Source organism: Odocoileus virginianus, chromosome 29 (genome assembly GCF_023699985.2).
Source record: "Odocoileus virginianus isolate 20LAN1187 ecotype Illinois chromosome 29, Ovbor_1.2, whole genome shotgun sequence".
Taxonomy (NCBI): Eukaryota; Metazoa; Chordata; class Mammalia; order Artiodactyla; family Cervidae; genus Odocoileus; species Odocoileus virginianus.
In genome coordinates this window covers 16776775-16800486 of record NC_069702.1, presented here as the reverse complement: position 1 = coordinate 16800486, position 23712 = coordinate 16776775, and the positions used below count along the sequence as shown (strand labels likewise).

Sequence of the window (23712 nt, the reverse complement as noted above, 5' to 3'; positions counted from 1 at the left end):
TATTGACAAATTCAGACTTCAATTGAAGAAAGTAGGGAAAACCAGGACTATTCAGGTATGACCTAAATCAAATCCCTTAGGATTATACAGTGGAAGTGGTAAACAGATTCAGGGATTAGATCTGATAAGACAAGAGTGCCTGAAGAACTATGGATAGAGGTTCCTGATATTGTACAGGAGGCAGGGATCAAAACCAACTGCAAAAAAAAAAGAAATGCAAAAAGGCCAAAGAGTTGTCTGAGGAGGGCTTATAAATAGGTGAGAAAAGAAAAGAAGGGAAAGGCAAAAGAGAAAAGGAAAGATATACCCATTTGAATGCAGAGTTCCACAGAATAGCAAGGAGAGATAAGAAAGCCTTTCTCAGAGATCAATGCAAAGAAATAGAGGAAAACAATAGAATGGGAAAGACTAGAGATCTCTTGAAGAAAATCAGAGATACCAAGGGAACATTTCACGCAAAGATGGGCAAAATAAAGGACAGAAATGGAATGGACCTAATAGAAGCAGAAGATATTAAGAAGAGGTGACAATACACAGTAGAACTATACAAAAAAGATCTTCATGACCCAGATAACCACCACTAGCTGTAAAGCAGCTAAACTCCAATTAAAACGAAATAATAATAATAAAGCTGCCAACCTAGGACCAAAAAAAAAAAAAAAAAAAAAAGCAAGCAAGCAAGCAAGCAAGCTCTGTGAGAAGATGACACTTACCTGGAAGGACGATACTGAATAATGAAAAAAAGGTCAGAATTCAAAAAGCCAAGCAAAGAGGGTCCCAGGCAGTGAGAAGAACTGTGCTGAGCCTTCAGCATGGGTAAGAGAATGGGCACTGTTGGATCAAAAGAGGGTGAAGCTGGGGTGTTTCAAATGGAAGAAAAAATGGTACAAGATGTGGCTGGAGAAGCTCAGGGACTAAAACATGATCTGCCATTTTTGATAATAATGAAAGTGTCAAGTAGTAAAGACAGTTTCTGGCGACTAACTTTAACAATCAAATCTTAAAATACTGGGTACATATTCACCACCTTCCACAAATAGTGGGAAACAGACAATGCTTCAATCATGCACCTATGTGCCACGGAGAGTGAAGCTCACAGCTGGAATTCTCCTTATGCGCTCAAGGTCTCTGGTCAAAATTTTCCTGTTCTTAGCTTCCTCATCTATCAAAGCAGAAAGCTGAGAGAGAGAACTGGTCAGTAATACATTCACTTCAGAGGGATGGTCCTATAGAACAGACATTCATACCGAGATGAAAACAACAGTACTAAGGAGCAAAATTTCTGGAAAATTTAATAAAAATAACAATTATTATCATAAAATGAGCATTTAGAGTGTGCATCAGTTCAGTTCAGTTCAGTCACTCAGTCGTGTCTGACTCTTTGTGACCCCATGAATTGCAGCACGCCAGGTCTCCCTGTCCATCACCAACTCCTAGAGTTTCCTCAAACTCATGTCCATCGAGTTGGTGATGCCATCTAGCCCTCTCATCCTCTGTCGTCCCCTTCTCCTCCTGCCCCCAATCCCTCCCAGCATCAGGGTCTTTTCCAATGAGTCAACTCTTCTCATGAGGTGGCCAAAGTATTGGAGTTTCAGCTTCAGCATCAGTCCTTCCAATGAACACCCAGGACTGATCTCCTTTGGGATGGACTGGTTGGCTCTCCTTGCAGTCCAAGGGACTCTCAAGATAACACTATTCAAATACTTGACCTATAATGTCATTCAAATCTCATTAAATCCTGCACTTTATTCCCCTTTTACAGATAAGGAAATGAAGGGTTAGAGAAGGTAGACAGCAGGAGGCATTAGCAAGAGAATTTAAAACTAGTTCTGTCTGATTCCAAGCTGTGCTCTTAGTCACTCAGAACTGTACTGTCTTAATTTAACTTCGCAGGAACCCTAGCACTACAACTTTGCACAGTGTTCATCTTAAGAGGGAATTACCATGGTTTGACTTGTTTTTAGAAGGGTCATTTTTAACATCCATCTAAATAAACTTCAGAAAATTTCCTAGCTGCTTCTCAACTAAATATTTTTGGTATACTTGGGGAGAACAAATGAATGGTGTTTTCTAATGGAATGCAGAAAGCAGAGGCTCAGCATGTATTTGTTACTGAATGAAGCTATTCAATAAAGTTTTACTGTGCATGTGCATGCCTAGTCTTTTTCATCTCTTCAGGACTTTATGAACTGTAGCCCATCAGACTCTTCTGTCCATGGAATTCTCCAGGCAAGAATATTGGAGTGGGTAGCCAATTCCCTTCTCCAGGAGATCACCCAGAAATAGAACCTGGGTCTCCAGCAACGCAGGCAGAAAAGGTTAGTTGTGAGGGATAAGAAATAGACACTGGATTCAATTTAGACGTTTCTTGAATATAATTCAGAAGCAAATTCAAAAACAAGGGGAGTTTCTAAAAGAAGATCCAGGATAAAGATTATTATATACACAATGAAGTCTGGTAACATTTACCAAAGTAATTAACAATGGTAATTCATTTTTAGATGACTAAAAGGCTATTCATTTTTTAATAAGGTTAATGAAATATTTTCTCTGTAAGCTTCTGTTCTTGGGACTAAAGGTTAATTATCTTTAAGAATGCTGATTAAATATTACCCAGTTTTTCTCAGACTTCACCACAATCCTTCAGTTTGAGAGAATCTGTGAGAGGGAGGTGGCCAAGCAGTGTCTTTGCTGGACTGTGATGATGACCACAGGAGGCAGCTGAAGAACCCAGCATGAGTCCTGGCCCAGAAAAAGGACTCAACACATGCCACTTCTCAACTGTGTGTCTCTTACAGGCCAAAATCACACACTGAAATAACACTATGGAACACACTCTGGAAATGATTCTGCAGATAAATGTCCATGCCTAACTGTAATATGGTTTATTTGCCATTTAGCATGAATCCAGCAAAGTCTCAAAAATCAACAACACAGTTCATTTTTGGCCATCATGGCAGGAAGTCTGGAGTCTTACTGAGCTATTCATTCATCCAAGTTGTTTCTTACTAGTGGAGAGTATTCATGTACAAATGGCCAAACATTAAACAAATACGGTTATTGATTTCCAAATTTAATGGATATGATATCTAAGGACAGCTTTAGTTTGTAAAATGATAAGCCACGAACACAATAGAACATACGAATACAACTTATATGTATTTTTTAAATTGATCACAATGGCACAAAAATAACTTTCTATCTATTTATTAATATTTGGTAAAGGAAAAGACTCTGAAAGAGACTATGCACATATACAAACATATAACCAAATTAGCTATACACCTGAAATTAACAGCACTGTAAATCATCTATACTTCAACAAAAAAAAAAATTTATAAAAATGCTAAGCGGCATCTGGTGATGCAGGGTTACCACAAACCTTCAATTTGTAAAAAATGCAATCAAGTGAAGTACAATAAAAAGAAGAAAAAAAGAGCTGAATGAACCTTTATGTTTAAATCACTCACTGTATTAGAGCTTTAAGGCAGTGCATATATATGTGCTTTTGACCTAATTTTTTTTTAATATTTATTTTTAATTTATTTGACCACACAAGGTCTTAGTTGTGGCACGTGATATCCAGTTCCCTGACCAGAAACCAAACCTGGGTGCCCTACATTGGGAGTTCAGAGTCTTAGCCACTGGACCACCAGGGAAATCCCATACATATATATCTGCTTTTAATTAACCAACTAAAAACTTCTGGCTTGAAAGAAGAGAGACTTGTGGCAGCGCAGAGCCTAGGAGAACTAAGACAAACAGTCTAAGCAATAAAGAATAACTACTAAAGAATCTCTTTAAAAATAAAAAAAAGTCAAGTTATTCAGATTATTCTAGTCTAAGACTCACTTAATTGACTGTGGAAGCTTAACTGATGAAATACATGGGACACACATCCAAGATATGACTTACAAATTTATGTTAACAGCTGAGAATAACAATTCTGCTAACTACTCATAACATTATCGCCACCTTGTCAGTGTTCATAAGTCTGAGAGAAGGAAATGACCTCAGACTCCTTGGTAGCCAATAGTAAGTACATTGTGACACTGATACAAAACAAAAACAAAAGCATTCAAAATAAAGCCAACTTCCCAGAACTGGCTGTAATAAAAATTAATGACTGTTACCTGAATAGGATTTTAAAACAATAGCTTTTCTGTAATCAGTTCTCTCATTTTCAAAATGGCTATCTCAAATTTAAACCTTTCCCCACCTCTCCTTGTGTTCCTAACTCTATCATCATTTCTTTCCATCACTCTCAGCCTTTTATCTCAGAGAGCAAAAGAAGGATCATGCTGTGTTCCTGTTTCATCCCACCCAATTTCAAGGGCGATATGTGAGTTAGATCTCTTATTATACTCTGTCCCTCTAATCCTGGCCTTCTGCTTTGTCACCCCAGCAAAAGCCCAGCCCCAACAGAGCGAGCCCATCTATCTGTCTCTACTTCCACACACATGATGCTTTGTAAGTGAAGGAGAAAAATCACACACCTGCATGGATAAGATCCAGTACTAATTACTATCTCCAACCTTCACTGGGCCCTGAATAGCCTTAAGTTTCTGTTGTCCCTTTCCAACTATCTTTCTCAATTCCCTTTCATTAACATTCTAAACTATCACAATTTCCTACAGTCCCCTACTCGACCTACTGACTCCAGAGTTTTCACAGACATCTTCTGTTGAAAACTATAGCAAACAGAGGTCATCGCACTAAATCTTATTCAACTTTTCACCACCTTCACTACAAATCTGTGTTCACACCCAACAGAACTATAGGCTCTTTTACAGCACACGGCGTCTCTCTTGTTCAAACCTCACTTGTGTGTGCTCAATTACTAAGTCATGTCTGACTCTCAGCGACCCCAAGGACTGTAGCCCACCAAGCTCCTCTGTCCATGGGATGTCCCAGGCAAAAATACTGCAGAGGGTTCCTCCTCCAGGGGATCTTCCAGACCCAAGGATCAAACCCACATCTCCTGCATTGCATTGCCTGCATTGCAGGCAGATTCTTTACCACGGTCGAGGCTCACTCACCCACCAGTAATTTGACTCTCTTCACTCGATTTAACTCTCTTAAAAGTTTGATTTCCCCCTGTGCTTATTTCTTCCCTTCTCTTTATGATCATGCCTGGATCTCTCCCACTTTTAACAACATAGCGAAACACTAGAAATATACAAACACAAACCCCCTATTGCCAGAGTCACCTCCATCGATCTCTTCTGTCCTCTCTTTTTCACATCTCCACAAACTGAATCCATACTGTCTCTTCTCATCTCCCATTCACTGCTCAACATACTGCTTTCTGATGCTGCCATTCTAGTAACTCTCCAACTGGCAAACCTCAAGCACACGTTCAGGTCTCCATCTTGCTAGGTCTCTCTACTGCACAGAGATGAATGCTCTTTCTCGCAACTATTATCTCTTGAGTTCCATAATCACACTCTGATTCTGTTTGCACTGCTACTGACCAGTTCCTGTGCGGTATCCTTTAAGGGTCCCCCTTCTTTCATTAAACATTCATATTCTCCACAGTTCATTCTCAGCATACTGTTCCTGGCATAGGGGGAGGCATGAGTAGTGTTTGGTCCCCTCCTAGGGTTCCAACGACCACATCTCTGAAGTGGTGCCCAAAGTTAGTATCTAGCCACATCCCCTCACGTGAGCTTCTAACTGCCCACTGAATACCTCCACCTGGGAAGCTCACAGACAGTGTGGATTCAATGCCCCAAACTGAGTCTATCCCCTAAACCTCTCTTTCTCAGCTACTAGGAAAAACATGCACCCAGTTTCTCAAATTAGAAACCTAAGAGATAGCCTCGCTTTGGCCCCTTCTTCTTCCTTATTCTATCACTGAGAATATTTCATTGGCTCTGCATACCTCCAGGAAAAAATATTAGCTCTTAATATGACACAAAAATCTGTCATGATATAGCTCCTATCAACCTTAATAGTCTCATTTTTTTACCCCTCCTTGATATAAAATCAACTTCTTAGACCACTTATAAGATGCTCACACATATCAGCATGTTTGTGGAATTTACTTTGATTCAGGCTTGAACTTCTTACTCTAACTACCTTCTTGGTTAATTTGGCCCAATTAGTTCCACTCTGGGTAACATTTACCTTATTAGGATTTAAGAATCACATCACATTCTCAAAAGACACTTCCCTGCCCTGATTCCCCCATAGACCTTCAGGTAACTCTCCTTTCAGGGGTGCCATAAGACTCTCCTGTGTCTCTAATACTATATTTCTTTGTTATTCCATTATCTGTTTATGCCCTTATCTCTTCTCTAACGGAATTACATGTCATGTTTATCTTCCTCATGATACTTCTGATTCACAAAACTGGACTATATCTTATCTCAGAACTCTAATGCAGAGTACAATGTACAGCACAATTTCTATTTGTTTGACACATATTCACAGAATGACTCAGTAATGCCCAGTAACAAAATACATGAAGAGACAAGCAAACAAATAAACACAGAATATGTAGAGTCTATCCCTCCTCTCTACTGTCAAATTAGCCTTTAGTTTGGTATGAACAACACATAAACTGAATGTATTTCAGCATATATTCAAGATGAAATCATTTTAGCATAAACAGTTTATAATCTTTCCTTCATCTTTAATGTCTTTATTTTCAATGCCATAACAACAATAACAGACACAAGAGTTCCCTAGGACAAACATTCGTTAAGTGCACTAAGTTTATTCTCTTACTTAATCTTCACACCAACTCCACAAGGTAGATATTCTTATTTACAGCCGAGAAACTGAAGGTGAGGCCCCCTCCCCCGACCCGGACCCCGCCCAAGTCCAGGAGACACCTGAAGGTCTAAACCCCAGAGAGGAACAACCTAGAACACGGAGAGCTGCAAACTGGAGACTAAGAGAAAGTCTACCTACTGAACATGAAATATTAGTCTTGTTCTTCAATTCAGCTTTAAGGAAACACCAGCAGGTATACACTGGAAAGGAATCAAATCAGTCAATCCTAAAAGAAATCAACCTTGAATATTCATTGGAAGGACTGATGCTAAAGCTGAAGCTCCAATACTTCGGCCACTTGATGAGAAGAGCCCACTCTTTGGAAAAGATGCTGATGCTGGGAAATAGTGAAGGCAAAAGGAGAAGTGGGTGGCAAAGGATGAGATAGTTAGATAGTATCACTGACTCAATGGACATGAATTTGAGCAAACTCCAGGAAAGAGTAGAGGACGGTGGAAACTGAAGTGCTGCAGTTCATGAAGTCAAGAGTCGCACATGACTTAGCTGCCGAATAACAACAAATACATGCTTCGGGCAGGAGACTGAAAAATACGCTTTCCTGGAATATCAACATATCCTAGGCTAAAAGGTCTCCACATTTTATCCAGCCAGGTCATCTTACCACTGGAAAGGTCTCACCATTGCACACATACTACTCAATCAGTGTTTCAATACCTCATTCTTAAATATCAATGTATAGACAATTATCATCAGACACTGAAGATTACTCCAATATGAAAGAAAGTAATATAAACAAAGAAAAACAGTAATTTGGAGCAAATAACAATGAAAGAAGCATGAGAAAATTTGAAAAAGCTTTAATATTTTCTGAGGGATAAGGAGATATTGTAAAATTTTAAAAAAATAAGAGTTCAAGGAAATTAAAAATATGATAGCACAAGGTTAATCCCAAAGAGTTAATACTTGATTGACAGAGTTGCAGAAAAGGGGAACATATAAAACAAAGGGAAGAATATTAACAAAGAAATATTTCAAAATATTTTCCCAGAAATAAAAGGTACAAGCTTGCAAATTCACACGAAACCTCCATAAAATTTCAAAATGATGAGAAAAAGAATCCAGAAAATTTCACACAGAAAGACTAACAGACATAGAGAACAAACAATAAAGAGATCAGTGAGACTTTGAGGGGAGACAGCGAGTCACGGACACAGGAAAAAAGACAAGGGAGGGGAGGAAAGGGGGGCAGAGGGGGCCAAGAGAGGAACAGAGAGAAACAGGAGGAGAGGTGGGGAGAGAGAGAGAGACAGGCAGAGATGGGGAGAAAGAGACAGAAACAGAGGGAAGTAGAGAAAGACATGAGAAGGACAGAGACAGATCAAAGGAGAGGAAAAGAGAGACGGGCAAGAAAAACAGACAGGAGGAAAGGCAGAAATTGAGACAGTTATGTTACAAAGTCTGGGGAAAACAAGAATGGAAAATAGTGGTGGTTTGTTATAAGGTTCATCTATGAATAATATTTACACCAGGGTCAACAGAGGATAAACACTGAATCTTCCTTAAATGAACGGTATACTTGTATGGGAAGGAAAAGGAGCAGGGTAGCATGTATGAGTGAAAGTATGTGTCCATGGTTTGGAGGGATGCAGAGGTTAAAAAAAAAAAGCTAATTATTCTATTTCTCAACAAGAAGTCAATTAAAACTGAATAATCAAGAAAGAGCAGTAACGGTATGCTATGCAAAAGCTGAAAGAGCTAAAGGTGGCAGGAACAACTAGCGGTGGAGAGGACCCTATAAGCCTGTAGAAGTACTTGACTTTTTAAACTATGTTTATATACATTTTTGATAAAAACTTTTAAATTATTCTAAAAATCCCCACTAAGACTGCTACATGTAATCAACTAGATTAAAACATTAGCTCTACTTTGACTGACTAACCTATCACAAGATCTACAAAGTAAACTGTGATGACTCTTCAAAGTATACAAAGCGCTGCGGCAACTGCACCATTTGATGCCATACACCATCACTTCAAAAGATAATGGAAATAACATAAGTGGTCATTTACAACTTATCTCTCTTCCGAGGATCAACCATTAGAGGAACATTACACAAAATGCTCACAATCTTCCCTTCATCTATTAGAAATAAAAGGAGTTCATTCTGACCAGATCTCACATCAAACTACCTGCCTTATAGCAAGCTGAAAGGAAGGAAGGAATGACATCATCAAGCTTCTCAAAAATGAACTCATTCTATCATTTATTTTATTTCCCTACCTATGACTTATTGTCAATTCAAAGAATTGATGCCTTCAAATTGTGGTGCTAGAGAAGACTCTTGAGAGTCCCTTGGGCTGCAGGGAGATCAAATCAGTCAATCCTAAAGGAAATCAACCCTGAACATTCAAATTCACTGAAGGACTGGTGCTGAATCTGAGGTTCCAATACTTTGGCCACCTGATGAGAAGAGCCAACTCACTGGAAAACACCTTGAAGCTGGGAAAGACTGAAGGCAAGAAGAGGAGAGGGCAGCAGAGGATGAGATGGTTAGATAGCATCACTGCCTCAACAGACATGAGTTTGAGTAAACTCCGAGAGGCAGTGGAGGACAGGGGAGCTGGCGTGCTGCAGTCCATGGGGTCGCAAAGAGTTGGACACAACTTAGCAACTCAACAACAACAGACTTATTATAATCTCGAGATTCCTGCAGAGCCACCCCATCCTAAAGCCAGGTGCGTGGCAGCCTGGACTCACCCTGTTGAACACGGGCAGCATCATGTACAGCTTCTCTTCTTGTTCCTTCTGAGTCATGTGCCGGGGAGGGTGGCACAGCTCCGTGAAGAGCCGGCGGAGGTGCATCAGTCCGAGGGCGTTGTCTTGCGGGCTGCATTCCTCCTGCCTCGGCCGCCCCATGATCCTCTTCACCATGTTCATCTTGGCTGGGTGGTGATAAACTCTTCTAATTCTGCAGGGAGATGTTCACACACAAACCGTCAAAATATCACCGTCTTGACCAAGTCCAGTATGCATGGCAGAGCTTCTTAAAAAGTCAGGAAAACAAAAAAATTCTGCCTAAATAATTTTTCTACTTTATTAGACAGAAAACAATAGAGGCAGAGCTAATTTTGATAAATCTCTCTAAATGACAGATTACGAATTGTGCCACTCAAATGTTCTTTACGAACTTGGCCCCAGTTTGGATAAACTGTAAAACATTAAATGTAAAAAATTAATTGTTGCTGGATGAGCAATAAACATTTCCAATTAAGGCAGTCATATTAAGTTCAACAAATAAAGGGATCATAAATTTTATAATTAATATATGGCTTAATAGTTGAGTATATGGAAAAAGATGAAAAGAACTTAAAATTCATCCACACCCTCCAAATTAACTGAAAAAAAACAAACAAATCCACAAAGCTTTCTATTTTCAATCATTTAACATTTCTGTAGATGAAGGATTACACTTGGGATACTCATTGAAGATACATGGTAGTTTGAAACATGCGAATTAAATGAAACGATACCTCTAAATATATTATAAATCATAAGTGAAAACTGACATATAACTTAAAACTATTTTTTAGACTATACCTTGAAACCTTTTGCCAGGTCAGGTTAATTAATTCCTTTAATAGATTATGACAATCAATTAAAAAAAATAGAATACAATATTGCAAATCTATTGTACTTCAATAAAAATATTTTTAATGAAATAGAATATACTGGAATACATGTAGAAAGAGTAATCATTATTTCATAAAATTTATTTTAGGTAAGGGTGCATTCATGTGTATTGAATCACAATATAAAATGTATCCCTGGCTAGAGCTGCATTTAAGAAATAAATAAACCAACCACTGGGTGAGAACACACACCAGAATCAATAACACTAAGCTTTCAGAAAACAACATCAGCCCTTTTCAAATACCATGAACTGTGCCAGCTATCAGCTAACCTCAGACACAAAAAACAGGATTATCTTCCCAAAGGAACCAGGAGGGCTGGGAGGACATTATGGGTGTACCAAACTTGGGTAAAAAGCAATTCGCTTTTTAATTTGTAGAAAAGCAGGAATAACTTGAAAATTTGTAATTTTGCCATATAAGTCAGTACGGCATTTCTTAAGAAAGGTGAGATCACTGCTTTATTTACCAAACATGTTGATTTTTTTAAAGCCATAAGAAAAACTAGTATCTTAAACATGCTTGTCCTTGAGACTTTTGAGTGGATCCCACATGTGGCTGCAGGCAAAGGCTGCACTACAGCAGGCGGTCACCTGGGACTCCTCACAGGTGAGGAGCGGGAAGACACTCCACTCAAGGCTGGTCTGCGCCAAGGGTCCTCTGTGCAAGGAGCACCCAACACCACTATGCTGTCCAGTCGTGGGAAAAGTGCTCAGACCACTAGCACAGGGCCGACGAGGCCCTCTGAGCTACAAAATGACAAGTGAAAGTCAGGCTGGTTCAAACTTGCTTGACATATTTCAGTCTTGGAAAAATGTGTAATTTCTCCAAGTGTAAATTATAAGGATTTCAACAAATACATTCCAGTAGCCCAGTATGTGCTGGAGAACCCCAGAACAAAAATAAAATTTGAAGTGAATTATAAAACTTATGTAAGTTAGCTAACATTTCAGATTATGCATAGATCTGTTCTTTTTTCTTAACCTGTAGCTGCAGTTTATAATCTAAAGTGTGTGGATAGAGTTTAGGGGATTCATGATCTCTAACGCTTCAAAAAACATTTTTAAGAGATCTCCAGCTTTCAAAGGCATCTATGTCATTAAAAAGTCAAGCATCATCCCTTATTTATAGACCATTAGAGTACTTTCTGAGCATTTCCTTTGGTCCTTATTCCAACTTAAGCAAGTGAACCAAGGAGGGGATTAATTCTGCTTTTAAGTGAGACCCGCCCCCCAAGACAAGAACAACTTGCTCAAAATGCACAGTGAAAAAAAAACTGAGTGAGAACCCAGGACTCTGACCTCCTGGTCCAGCCCTTTCTGCTTACTGGTATTCATGTGCCTATATTAGATTACAGAATTTTGGCAACTCTGACTCTAGAATATTTATTTTGTATCAAGTGGCAACTAGGATGCAAAAGAAATCTTTTTTATTTTTCTGAAGATACATTTATCAAACATCAGTAAACACACACACATAATCACACAAAGACAGAAACCAGCTAGATGTAATAAAGCTACTGTACCACTGTTATTTAATCTCCATCAGATTCAGTCAGCTAAATGGATTTAATGGTATTTCTGGATTACTCAGATAACCTCAGTAATGGAGGAAAAAAATCAGATTCCTCCTTTTCTCCTAATTTACCAAGAAACATTCAAGCCTATCATATTAGATTGCTGACTCACAGCTCTGTCTGCACTTCAATGTTTTGTAAGTTAAACTATAATTCAGACACAGAACTATCTTGTTTAAAGTACTCTTCAGCAGTGAAAGAGCAGATAAGAATGGGTACTTTTTGGTCAAATCAATACCCACACTTCCGTGTAAGATAGGCAACTTCAGGTGAGAGATTCTTAATTCTCTTGAATCTTGGGTTTCTCTGACCTGTGAAATCTTTTCTCACAGGCTTTCTGAAATGCATACAGAAAATAGCATCATTTCTATGAAGTGTTAAGCACATTAATTATGTTCAACAATTTTTAAATTTCTTCCTTTAGCTTGATCATGAAACATTTAATTCCTTTTCATTTACATTTTGGTTATTTAAGCAAAACCACTAAAGGAGAGGAAACATGTAGGCCCTTAATAGTACTATGTTTTATTAGAGATGCACAAAACTATAAATAAAAAATTAAGGAAAAACTTATTTCTTCGATGTTCAAAAAGAGGTTCATAAAGCAATAAAAGAAGAGAGAGGCAAAATGTAGTAATATTGAGAACAAATCATAAAATGATTATTTAAGGGTTAGTTATTAGGGATTTCCAAAATATTTACAAAGATTATTGTGCATAAGAACTAGTTTTCTAATGCAAACTCTATTTTGTTTCAAAAGACAAAAGTGTGCTGCCACTAGAGGGTTATTTAAATAGCAAGGAGATAATTATTGCAATGAGCCCAGACAGTATTTTTTATTCTAATCTCTTGTGTTAATGCTTGAAAATCTTTTGGAATTGCTTGAAGAACTGTTTAAATCCTTTAAATAGTTTGTCAGTTTTAAATTATGGAAGGGTAGAAAAAGTAAATAGCTTCAACTTGCAAAAATATATTTGACAAGTTACTAATGGCCTTTGAATAGCTCAGCTAAAAACTGAAAAGAGTTTTTTCTGAGTAACTCCTTAATTTCACAAGAGAAGAAATAAATAGCTCACAGGACTTAGGGAAAATCTTAGTTTCATTAAAGAATTATAATTCCACAGGTTTTTTTCCTTAAAACTTTCTAGGGGAAAAAAATCATATTATTTTTGCACTGTGAAGGCAAAACTTCCTACACTTCTGAAAAAAGAAGACAAAATTCTGACAGGCTCCCAACAAACTGTATACATAACCTGGCAATCTAAACCCATACATTGAAAAAGAACCATTAATACCGTCCTGAATTAGAATTGTAAAATTCTACCTACTGAAACACTGTTTTTGCCTTTCAAGAACAGTCATATCAGAGTTTAGGCCCAAGTATGAGGCATGACAAGATCAGCCATCTCATTTATATGGCAAAATACAATTCCTTAAGACCAATACCCAATATGAGCTTCCCTGGTGGCTCAGTGGTAAAAAAAAAATCTGTCTGTAATGCAGGAGACATAGGTTAAACCCTGAGTCAGGAACAGCCCCTGCAAGCCACTCCAGTATTCTTGCCTGGGAAATCCCATGGATAGAGGAGCCTGGTGAGCAAACGAGTAAACAACAGCTCTCTTGTAGTAATACTCACAGTACAAGCTGATTTATTGCATTATATGTTTTATAATTGTTTATAACGAAAAATCAGAAATAGCCTAGTCCTTTAGTAGATGAATAGGCAACTTCTGGTACGTCTATATTATGCAATAGTTTAGCTCTCAAAAGTTAGGAGGAAAAAAAGAACTTGAATTTTGAAAAAATCAAGGTTTCGACACCTAAATGTACGGGGTTTAGAAGTCACTACTCCTGTACTTACAGAAGAAACGGCTGAACAAACCGGAAACCAAGGATTCTTCCCTGGGACCCTCAGAGAACTGAGGCTACAGAGCAAACCATCTCTGAAATCTCGGGAGACAAGTTAATCCGGAAAGTCGCAGATGGAATATTCTTTCCTGGAACAGAAATCCCTGGAACCCTTAACTGTGAAGAACTGCTAGGGGTTAACAGTGGGCTATCATGAGAGGGCCACAGTCTTCAGGCCTTCCCCACAACTTTCCTGGGCTGCAATTCTAGGACTCCTCCAGACTCTTCACAGAGAAGATCGGGGAAAGATGCCCTCCAGGCTCTGGCAGAGGGAGGGGAAGAGCAACCACTTTGAAATGTTCCCAGAGCAACTCACAAGAAAGCCTTACTTTCCAGGGTCAGACTATCTTATCTTAGCCTTGTCTCACTTGAGGAAAGGGCATCTCTCCCTCTCCTCCTCCCCCAGTCCCACCACCCCTAGCCTTCCAGTCTCACCTAAGGGGGTTAAAGGAAGAAACAGCCTGGGAGAAACACCTGTGAAGGTCACAGCCCAGAGTTATAAGCCCACTGAGATTTAATCATCAGGTTACAAAACTGTTCCCTCTTCCACACTTTACAGCTACCAACTGTGCTCTAAAAAAAAAAATCAAAGGGAAGTGCAACAAATCAAAAGCACCATAACAATTATGAAGAAGGCTTTGATGAGCTCAACAGTACACCAAATAAGACCATAGAAAAGAATTAGTAAGCCTGAATATAAATCAGTTGGAAGATTCCAGAAGGAGAAGAAAGAGAAAAGCTTCTAGGAGGAGAAAGGGAACAAAGGCATGCATATTCAAACTAATAACGTCTAAGAATTTTACAAAATTAATGACAGACACCAAACCACAGATATGGAACACTCAGAGAATATCAAGGAAGATTAAATACCTCAAATACCACATTTAGGCAGATTAAATTCAGACCATAGAAGGTCAAAGACAAGGAGACACTCTTGAAAGGGAGCAGGGTGAGGGGGCGTAGGAAAAACTTACCTAAAGGAACAAGGACAAATACTACAGTGGACCTCTCATCCAAAACGTGCAAGCAAGAAGATAATGGAGGGAAATATGTAATGTGCTGGAACAAAAACCAACCAGTCCAGATCTCTATATCCAATGAAATTATCCCTCAAAAGTAAAGGAAGAATAAAAAAATTTCTCAGAAAATAAAAAAACGTCATATGTATTGTGACGTGATATGCCATGTCAGAAATATTAAAAGTTGTTCAGGGAGAAAAAAATTAATATGGATTGGAAAATTATACAGGCACACTATGCTCTATTACGCTTCACAAACTGAGTTACCTTTTGCAAAATGAAGGTTTGTGGCAACCCTGTGTTGTCAGATGATGGTTAGCATCTTTCAGGAAAAAGTATTTTTCAATTAAGGTGTGTACATTTTTTGGCATGTTATTGCACACTTCATAGACTACAATATAATGTAAATATAACTATTATATGCACTGGGGAACCAAAAAATTGGTGTGACTTACTTTATTGCAATATTTGCTTCATTGAGGTGGCCTGGAATATCTCCAGGGTATGTTTCTATTTACATAATAAAGAGAAAGGTATCAGAGAAGGAATAAATTATGGTAAAAAAATATTTTTTTACTATCTTTAACTGATCTAAAGGATTGTTTTAAAAGTAATAATAGAATAATGCATGAGGTGATTATAGTTTATGAATCAGAAAGATGAATAACAGCAATGTCATAAGAATTGGGATATCCATACTAAGATATCCATACTACAGTGGTTTAGTTGCTAAGCCATGTCTGACTCTTGCAACCCCATGGACTGTAGCCCGCCAGGTTCCTCTCTCCATGTAATTTCTCAGGCAAGAGCACTGGAGTGGGTCGCCATCTCCTTCTCAAGGGATCTTCCCGACCCAGGGATCAAACCTGTGTCTCCTGCATTGCGGGAGGACTCCTGCACTGCAGGCGAATTCTTTACTGACTAAGCTATGAGAGGAGTTTGAAGGCAGATGAATATTAGTAAAAAATGTACACTCTAGGGCAACCACTAAAAAATTACTCAGTTAAAACCAGAGAAGACAGAAGGAACCAAATAACAAATGCAACAAATATGAAAGCTATACACAAGACAGATACTAACCTTACCATATCAAAAATCACTCTAAAGGTGACTAGATTAAACACACCAATTAAAAGACAGAAGGTTAGGCAAATTAAAAAACTTATCTCAACTTTACAGTGTCCACAAGAAAGCTGCTTCAAATATATTGAACAAATAACCAGATAAATTGAAACTAAAGAGATGGAGGAAGGTACACCATGTTACTTCAGCTAAAAGAAAGCTGGGTTAACTATATTAATTTTAGACAATGCAGTCTTTACAAGAAAAATTTCAGGGATAGTTACATATTGACAAAAGGGTCAATTCTCTAAGAAGACTTTACAATCCTTAACATGTATAAGCCTAACATGGAAATCCCACAGGAGGCAAACATGGACAGAACTGAAGGGAGAAAAAAACAAATTCACTTTTGGAGCTGGAGACTTCAACGGGCCTCATACAACAACTGACAGATCAAGTGTGCAGGAAATCAATCCAGACATAGTTTACTGAACAATACTATCAATTGACTAGAACTAGAGTTGATATTTTCAAAATACTCCATCCAACACCAGCAGAATGCACATTTTTCTCCAACTCACATGGAATATTCACCAAGGCAGATCACATACTGGGCTGAAAACGCACCTTAGCAAATTAGAAGAAAAGACATAACGCAAAATATGCTCTCAGACCACAATGGAATTAAACTAGAAATCAGTAACAAAAGACAGCTGGAAAGCCCCAAATATCTAGAAAATAAACAACATGCATTTAAATAACATGATTCAAGGCAGTGTGAGGAGAAATTTTAAAACATTTTAAAATGAATGAAAATATAACTTATCAAAATGCATAAAATGCAGTGAAAGACATTCTTGGAGGGAAATTTGAAGCACTAAAAACATAGAAGAGAATGTGCTCGGTTACTGAGTGGTGTCCAATTCTTTTACGAATCCAGGCTCCTCTGTCCTTGGGATTCTCCAGGCAAGAATACTGGGGTGAGTTGCCATTTCCTACTCCAAAGAATCTTCTTGACCCAAGGACTGAACTGTGTCTCCTGCCTTAGCAGGCAGGTTCTCTACCACTAGTGGCACGTAGGAAGCCCATTTTAAGAGAATAAAGATGTAAAAGTAGCCTAACCTTCTACCTTAGGAAACTAGAAAAATAAGAGCAATTTAAGTTTAAAGGAAGCAAAAGGAAAGAAATAAATTTCAGCAACAAATCAATGAAACTGAAAACATAAGAACAAAGAAAATAAAAAACAACAAAGCCTGGTTCTCCGAAACGATGGATAGAATTAGTCTCCATCTACCCTACAGCTGGTATCCCTATCTAGAGTGTATTTTCCCTACAGCTCTCAGTTTTCCTCTGAAAAACAAAGCAGGTATCATACCACTTCTCTGATTTACAACCTCTGCTGATTCCCTATTGCCTAAAAATAAACCAAAGTACCTTAATCTGATATCTAAATTCTTAAACACTCTGGCCCCATTTATATTTCCAGACTCCTCTTTCACTAAGCCACCTGCTTCACTCTAAATTCTGCTTCTTCAGCCCTCTGTGTATGTGTGTGTGACCTTCCTTCGACCAAGAACGGCCCCTCTTCCACTTTTCCTAGCAGATAACCTTTAAGGTCACCTTCTCAGACAGTGGGAGCGTGTGTGTGCTCAGTCATGTCTGACTCTGCCACCCCATGGACTGTAGCCTGCCAGGCTCCTCTGTTCATGGAATTTCCCAGGCAAGAATACTGGAGTGGGTTGCCATTTCCTGCTCCAGGGGATCTTCCCGACCCAGAATCGAACCTGGGTCTCCTTGTCTCCTGTGTCTCTTGTATTGGCAAGCAGATGTTTTTAACCACTGAGCTACCTGGGAAGCCTCCCTTCCTTCCCAAGCCTCCAAGCAGAATTTGTTGTTTTATCCTACTATGGTTCTTTAGTTATTACAGTCTGGCATAAAATATTCATCATTAAGAAAAACAGTATAGCATACTGGTTACACAGACTTTGCAACTGATCATCTAGATTCAAATCCTTTTTGTTGTTCAGTCACCAAGTCGTGTACAATTCTTTGCGACCCCATGGACTACAGTACACCGGGCACCCCACCCTTCACCATCTCTTGGAGTTTGCTCAAATTCATGTCCGTTGAGTCAGTGATGCTATCTAACCATCTCATCCTCTGCCATCCCCTTCTCCTTTTGCCTTCAGTATTTCCCAGCATCAGGGTCTTTTCTAATGAGCCAGTTCTCTGCATCAGGTGGCCAAAGTATCAGAACTTCAGCTTCAGCATTAGTCCTTCTAATGAATATTCAGGGTTGATTTCTTTTAGGATTAACTGGTTGGATCTCCTTGTTGTCCAAGATTCAAATCCTAGTTGCACCATTCACTAGTTGTTTAACTTCAGGAGGCCGTTCACCATCCTTGTGCATCAGATTTCTCACATGTGAGAAGAGAGTGACTAACAGAACCCACCCCAGAGCAGTATTGTAGTGTAATTCACCAAACAAGGTACTACCCAGAAAACACTTTAGGGTAAGGTCTGGCGCAAGCATTCAGCAAGCAACAGCTATCACTAGCGCAGTATTCTACTGTAACAAGTGTAGGCCAAATAGTGGCTGTTTACTCCCGTTAACTTAGAATGTCTTCAATGGTAGGAACTAAATCTTATTTAACTTTGTATCCCCAGTTCATAGTAGGTGACAGGTAAGCAAATGTTAAAAGACATATACAAATACATGCCGAGTATACGGTAGTACTATATTTTATGTGCAGACATTCTGAATTCCAGAAATGCTAACTTTACTATCCCTCACAAAAAATTACATAGTACCCAGAAAATTAAAAAAAAATTTTTACAATTTATGTGTCTGAGTTCTCATTGAATAGAAAGTCTTTATAGTTCATAAACTCTGATGTTCTTTAAAATCTCCAGAAAAAAATTACACTGACAACCTTTTGCTCTTAATTGAAAAGTGAACAAGTTGCTTAAATAAAGATCATTGCTTTCAGCTTAACTAGCAGTATCTCTCAACAAATTCAGTTCAGTTCAGTCACTCAGTCGTGTCCGACTCTTTGAGACCCCATGAACCACAGCACGCCAGGCCTTCCTGTCCATCAGCAACTCCCAGAATCCACCCAAACCCATGTCCATCAAGTCGGTGATGCCATCCAGCCATCTCATTTAAATTACGAACTTCCTAAAAGCAGGCTATGCTCTCCAAATCCTTAACAACCGCTGGAGGGTTTAGAATAGCTAGAAATGAACAAATGAGCGCAACAGCAGTTCCCACAGCTTTAAGTTCAGCTCTCCAGGCTCTTCATTACCTGGCCCCTAGACCCAAGCCTGCTCTTCATTCCACCCAGACTTTGTCTCCTGCGGGTCTCCCTACTGTGCCTCTACAGAGCCTGCACCTTCTCCTAGGCTGGGGATGGGGGTGGGAAACCCCTCGAGTCCTTCTACATTAAATCATCCTTTAAATCTCAGTTCAACTGTTCCTCGTCTAGAAAGCATTCCCTAATCTCTCAGTTTAATAAGAGAGACACATACAATACTGTGCATATCTTTATCATAGCACATCTCACCTTGCTATATAACTATTATTTTGCCTTTTTCCAACACTAGACAACTAATATAAGGTTATGGAAGGCAAAGATCATGTCTCTATGCAACTTCTTTCCTCAGTGTCTAACAGTGCCTGCAAAACAAGCAGTACATGATTAACAAATGAGTAAAAAGTGATGAATAAAGTTTAGATGAGGAATGAAATAGAGGCAGCTCAAACCAAAAATAATAATAACCAAAATAATTTAAAACAGGTCAAAGAGAAGGAGAATTTTCTCTAAATTGCTTATCTATTTATTCTAAAACAAGAAGGCTTAGAAGACCACTCTGTTATTTATGGTTTGTTTAAAATCCATTTTATTACTTAAGGGGACTTCCTGGGTAGTCCAGTGGTTAAGATTCTGAGCTTCTACTGCAGCGGGTGTGGGTTAGATCCCTGGTAAGACCCAACATGCCACTAGGTGTGGCCAACAAAAAAAAAAAGAAAAGAAAAAACAATAAACCATTACCATCTGATCATTTTTGTTGTAAGCATTTTTTTTAAGTACTCAGAAGAAACTGCTATAAATTTAGAAAGCAAGAACTACGAATGTGAATGCAGAGACAGAAGAAAAAAATAATTCACTACTAATAGGTGTGGTTGGTAAGCAGAGGATGACAAAACCAAAGGCAATAAGCGAATCCTCCACAGGGAATTGGGGCATCAACAACAAGCTGAGGATGCGGAATATCCAAAAGCAGCAGCAGCTCCCCCATACCGACAGCACATCACCACTGAATGAGCTGGAAGACATGCTGTGTTCTAAAGGCAATGAAAGGAAAATGAAAAATGCAAAAGGTTATATAGATTATGTTAGTAAGACATCACAAATTTTAATAAGTAATAAAATGCAGATATCAACAAAAATAATAATGGTCATGAGGGTTTAAACTGCCAATTCTTATACTTTCATTTTTACGAAAACAACATTTATACATTTGGATAAATTTTGCCCTACCAATTATCTTATAAGGCTATGTCCACATAATTATGCTGACATGGTTCAAAATACTTTAAAAAATTCCTCTTTACAGACTGCTTTCAAGGCGTTTTATAAACTACATCTAAAACTCAGTGTCATCAAATACATACTTTACCAAAAATGGAATTACCCCATTGCCCAGCTTGCTCATTTGCCTTATTTTCCAAACTTCCTCCATATAACTTCTGTAGATTACTAAATATCAGATCCCTTCAAAAAGACTGAAAATTTAACACTAATAATCAAAAGAATGCACCAAAGACTCTGCAGCTGATTATGGGGGAAAAAATTCTGAACACTTTCAGACCAAGGCTATTATTGAAATTTATTTTAAGTATGTGCCTACTATGTGCAAGTTGCTATGTGAGTATCAATTCCAATTTTCAACCCCTTCATGGTGTGGCTATATTTTTTCTAAAATTCCAAACAGATCAGTATACAACCTTCCACAAAAGTAACACAATTGCCTACAAGGAGACAGAGTAAAAACCCTCTGCAAGGTATCAAAGGCTCCTCAGAGTCTGTTATCCACCCAATTCCAAAGCTCAGCCTTCTGCAGTATGCCTCCTCTCAGCCTTGGCTCACACCACATCACCTAACTGCTACTAACTGAATAGGCCATGCAGTTTCAAACCCTTGACGGTTTCCCCACCTGGTCTTTGCTCCTCCTGAAATGGCCTACTCAGATGCTTTTTACTGCCCAGCAATCTATCATGAATAGTTCAGGACTGTGTTTAATTCCAAAACAATCTAAACCTAACTCTACATAAGCAACTTGATCATTGATTCAAAGAAATATTTTTCAAGGCACTCCACACCCCACCTCAATCTTTCTCTGCTCCAGCCATCTAGCTCTGCTTTCAGTAATTTATGTTCACCATGTCCTTGCCACCAACACAATTAAAAACATTAATCTGAAGAAATGTTGGAAAATATCTTTATGGTTTCAGGGTAAGGAAGAATGTCTTGATCCAAAATATGTAAAGAAGGGCTACAAATCAATGAGGAAAAGGCAGATCATCCAAAAGAAAAATGGACAAAAGACAAACTGGTATTTCACACAAAAGGAAAATGAATGACCACAAACATGTTAAAGATCGTGTAATCTCATCAGTAAATGAAGGAAATGGAAATTATAATTTTCTGTCTGCTCTTTGCTCCTTTTAAGAATGTCTGCTCATTTACCTGTGTATATTTCTGTCCTATTCCAACCCAATTCCACAAATACTCATCCTTGTCCCCTAGAAAAACATGCACTCAATATCCACAAAGGGCTTCCCATGTGGCGCAGCAGTAAAGAATCGGCCTGCCAATGCAGGAGATGCGGGTTAGATCTCTGGGTGGGGAAGATCCACTGAAGTAGGAAATGGAAACTCACTCCAGTGTTCTTGCCTGGAAAATTCCATGGACAGAGGAGCCTAGTGGGCTACAGTCCGTGGGGTCACAAAGAGTCAGACGTGACTGACTGAGCACGCAATATCTATCATGGAGACGTTCCATAAGGGTTATGCTAACAATCGACAGCCAATAACCTAGTCTGAGCCCATCTAAGGCTACTTTTCAAACTAGTCCATATAGTAAAAACATCTTAGGATTTATGGTGGGTATTTCCAGTGAACAGGAAGCTCCTCCACCATTCCTTGAAAATGAATCAACCTAGTGTAAGGTCAGTGACCTATGTTATTTATATTCAACTTTCTAGTATTTGCTGTGGTACCTGAAACATAATAAATGTGTTATGACTAGTTGGAGAATAGCTGGATTGATGAAGCAAAGCAGGAAATCTTGCTGACACCTTATTTGTTAACTTTTCCAGAAACTCTGCTATCATCATTATTTTAAATACTCTTTATTCACTTAATGGAGGTATATGAATGACAACTAGGAAACCTATGAAATTTTTAAAGAAACATACATCAAAACATCAAATAAATCTTAGATGATAAAAATCTTAAGGACTAAAAATATTACTTGTTACCAGATACAACCCTTTGCTCATCAGAGTATTATTGTTTCCTTATAATTTTGGCATGAATTCTTCTCCAAGTGAAATACAAAAATGTCCCATGGTTAAGGGGTACATGTGCATTCTCACTACAGAGTTTAGGGACGAGGGTTGAAGATTTAAGAAACTGAAAAGAAAGTAAGGAAGAAAAGAATAAGAAAGCTACATTTCTCTATTCTTCCACCAGAGTAAAACCTAAGAATGATTACCACAAGTAGTCATGTCCTAATTACATCATTTCACTGTTGATCACATGTAGCCTATTTTTAAAAATGCCTTTGGGGAAGAATGAGAGGAGAAATGCTATTCTTATCAGTTTTCTATTTAATAGTATTTATAAATCCATCTGAAATGTTAACAATCATATATAAAATATACTGTTATTTTTGGGAAGTAACTTACTAAAGTGAATAATTGCATAGTGCAACCCAGTTTACCACATTTTTCTTACAGTCTTATCCTCCTCTTAGAAGGAATGCCATGTAATAAAATACAAAAAACGGACTCCCTGATGCTAGGGAGAGTTATTTCTTAGGTTTATATTTATTTTAAACACTCTATAACAAAGTCTAGCTCTCAATATCTTGGGGGAACAATCTTTAAAAAAAAAAAAGCACTGATGTTTCTTTCCAGACTGGAGGATCAAACACACCTGGCTATTCTCATTCTGCTCCTTTTATATTTCACAATTAACATCTCAACTAGAGATGGGGGACAGGGGTAAAAAGCATACAACTAAAATCTCCTAGTTCAGATACCTACTAAAAGAGTTAGCACTGGAGGTTAAAATTAAATACATAAATACTAGCTACCTTATCTCAAATGTCTAGGCTTTTGAATCCAATTGCTAAAACAGAAAATATCAGCTATAAGAAATAAAACTTCCTATAAATGAAGGGTATAAAGTTTCATTTTGCTAACCACCTTCCCCCTACAAAGTATACGTGCATGTGTGCTTTTAATTGCTCAGTTGTGTCTGACTGCTGTGACCCCATGGGCTGCAGTCCGTCAGGCTCTTCTGTCCATGGGATCCCAGGCAAGAATACTGCACTGGGTTGCCACTTCCTCCTCCAGGGGATCTTCCCAACCTAAGGATCTAACTGAGTCGCCTGCATCTCCTATATTACAGGCAGATGCCTCACTGCTT

At 38.4% G+C, this 23712-nt stretch overlaps 1 protein-coding gene across 7 annotated transcripts in view; it reads right to left on the bottom strand.

Moving 5' to 3' along the window:
- Positions 1-23712, bottom strand: part of WDFY3 (WD repeat and FYVE domain containing 3) — a 278454-nt gene that overhangs the window by 184003 nt on the left and 70739 nt on the right. For all 7 annotated transcript variants that reach the window (XM_070458192.1, XM_070458191.1, XM_070458195.1 and 4 more), the window contains one exon: positions 9499-9709. In XM_070458192.1, the coding sequence (XP_070314293.1) occupies positions 9499-9678 (180 nt within the window). In that variant the 5' untranslated portion in view covers positions 9679-9709. The remainder of the gene's footprint in view (positions 1-9498; positions 9710-23712) is intronic.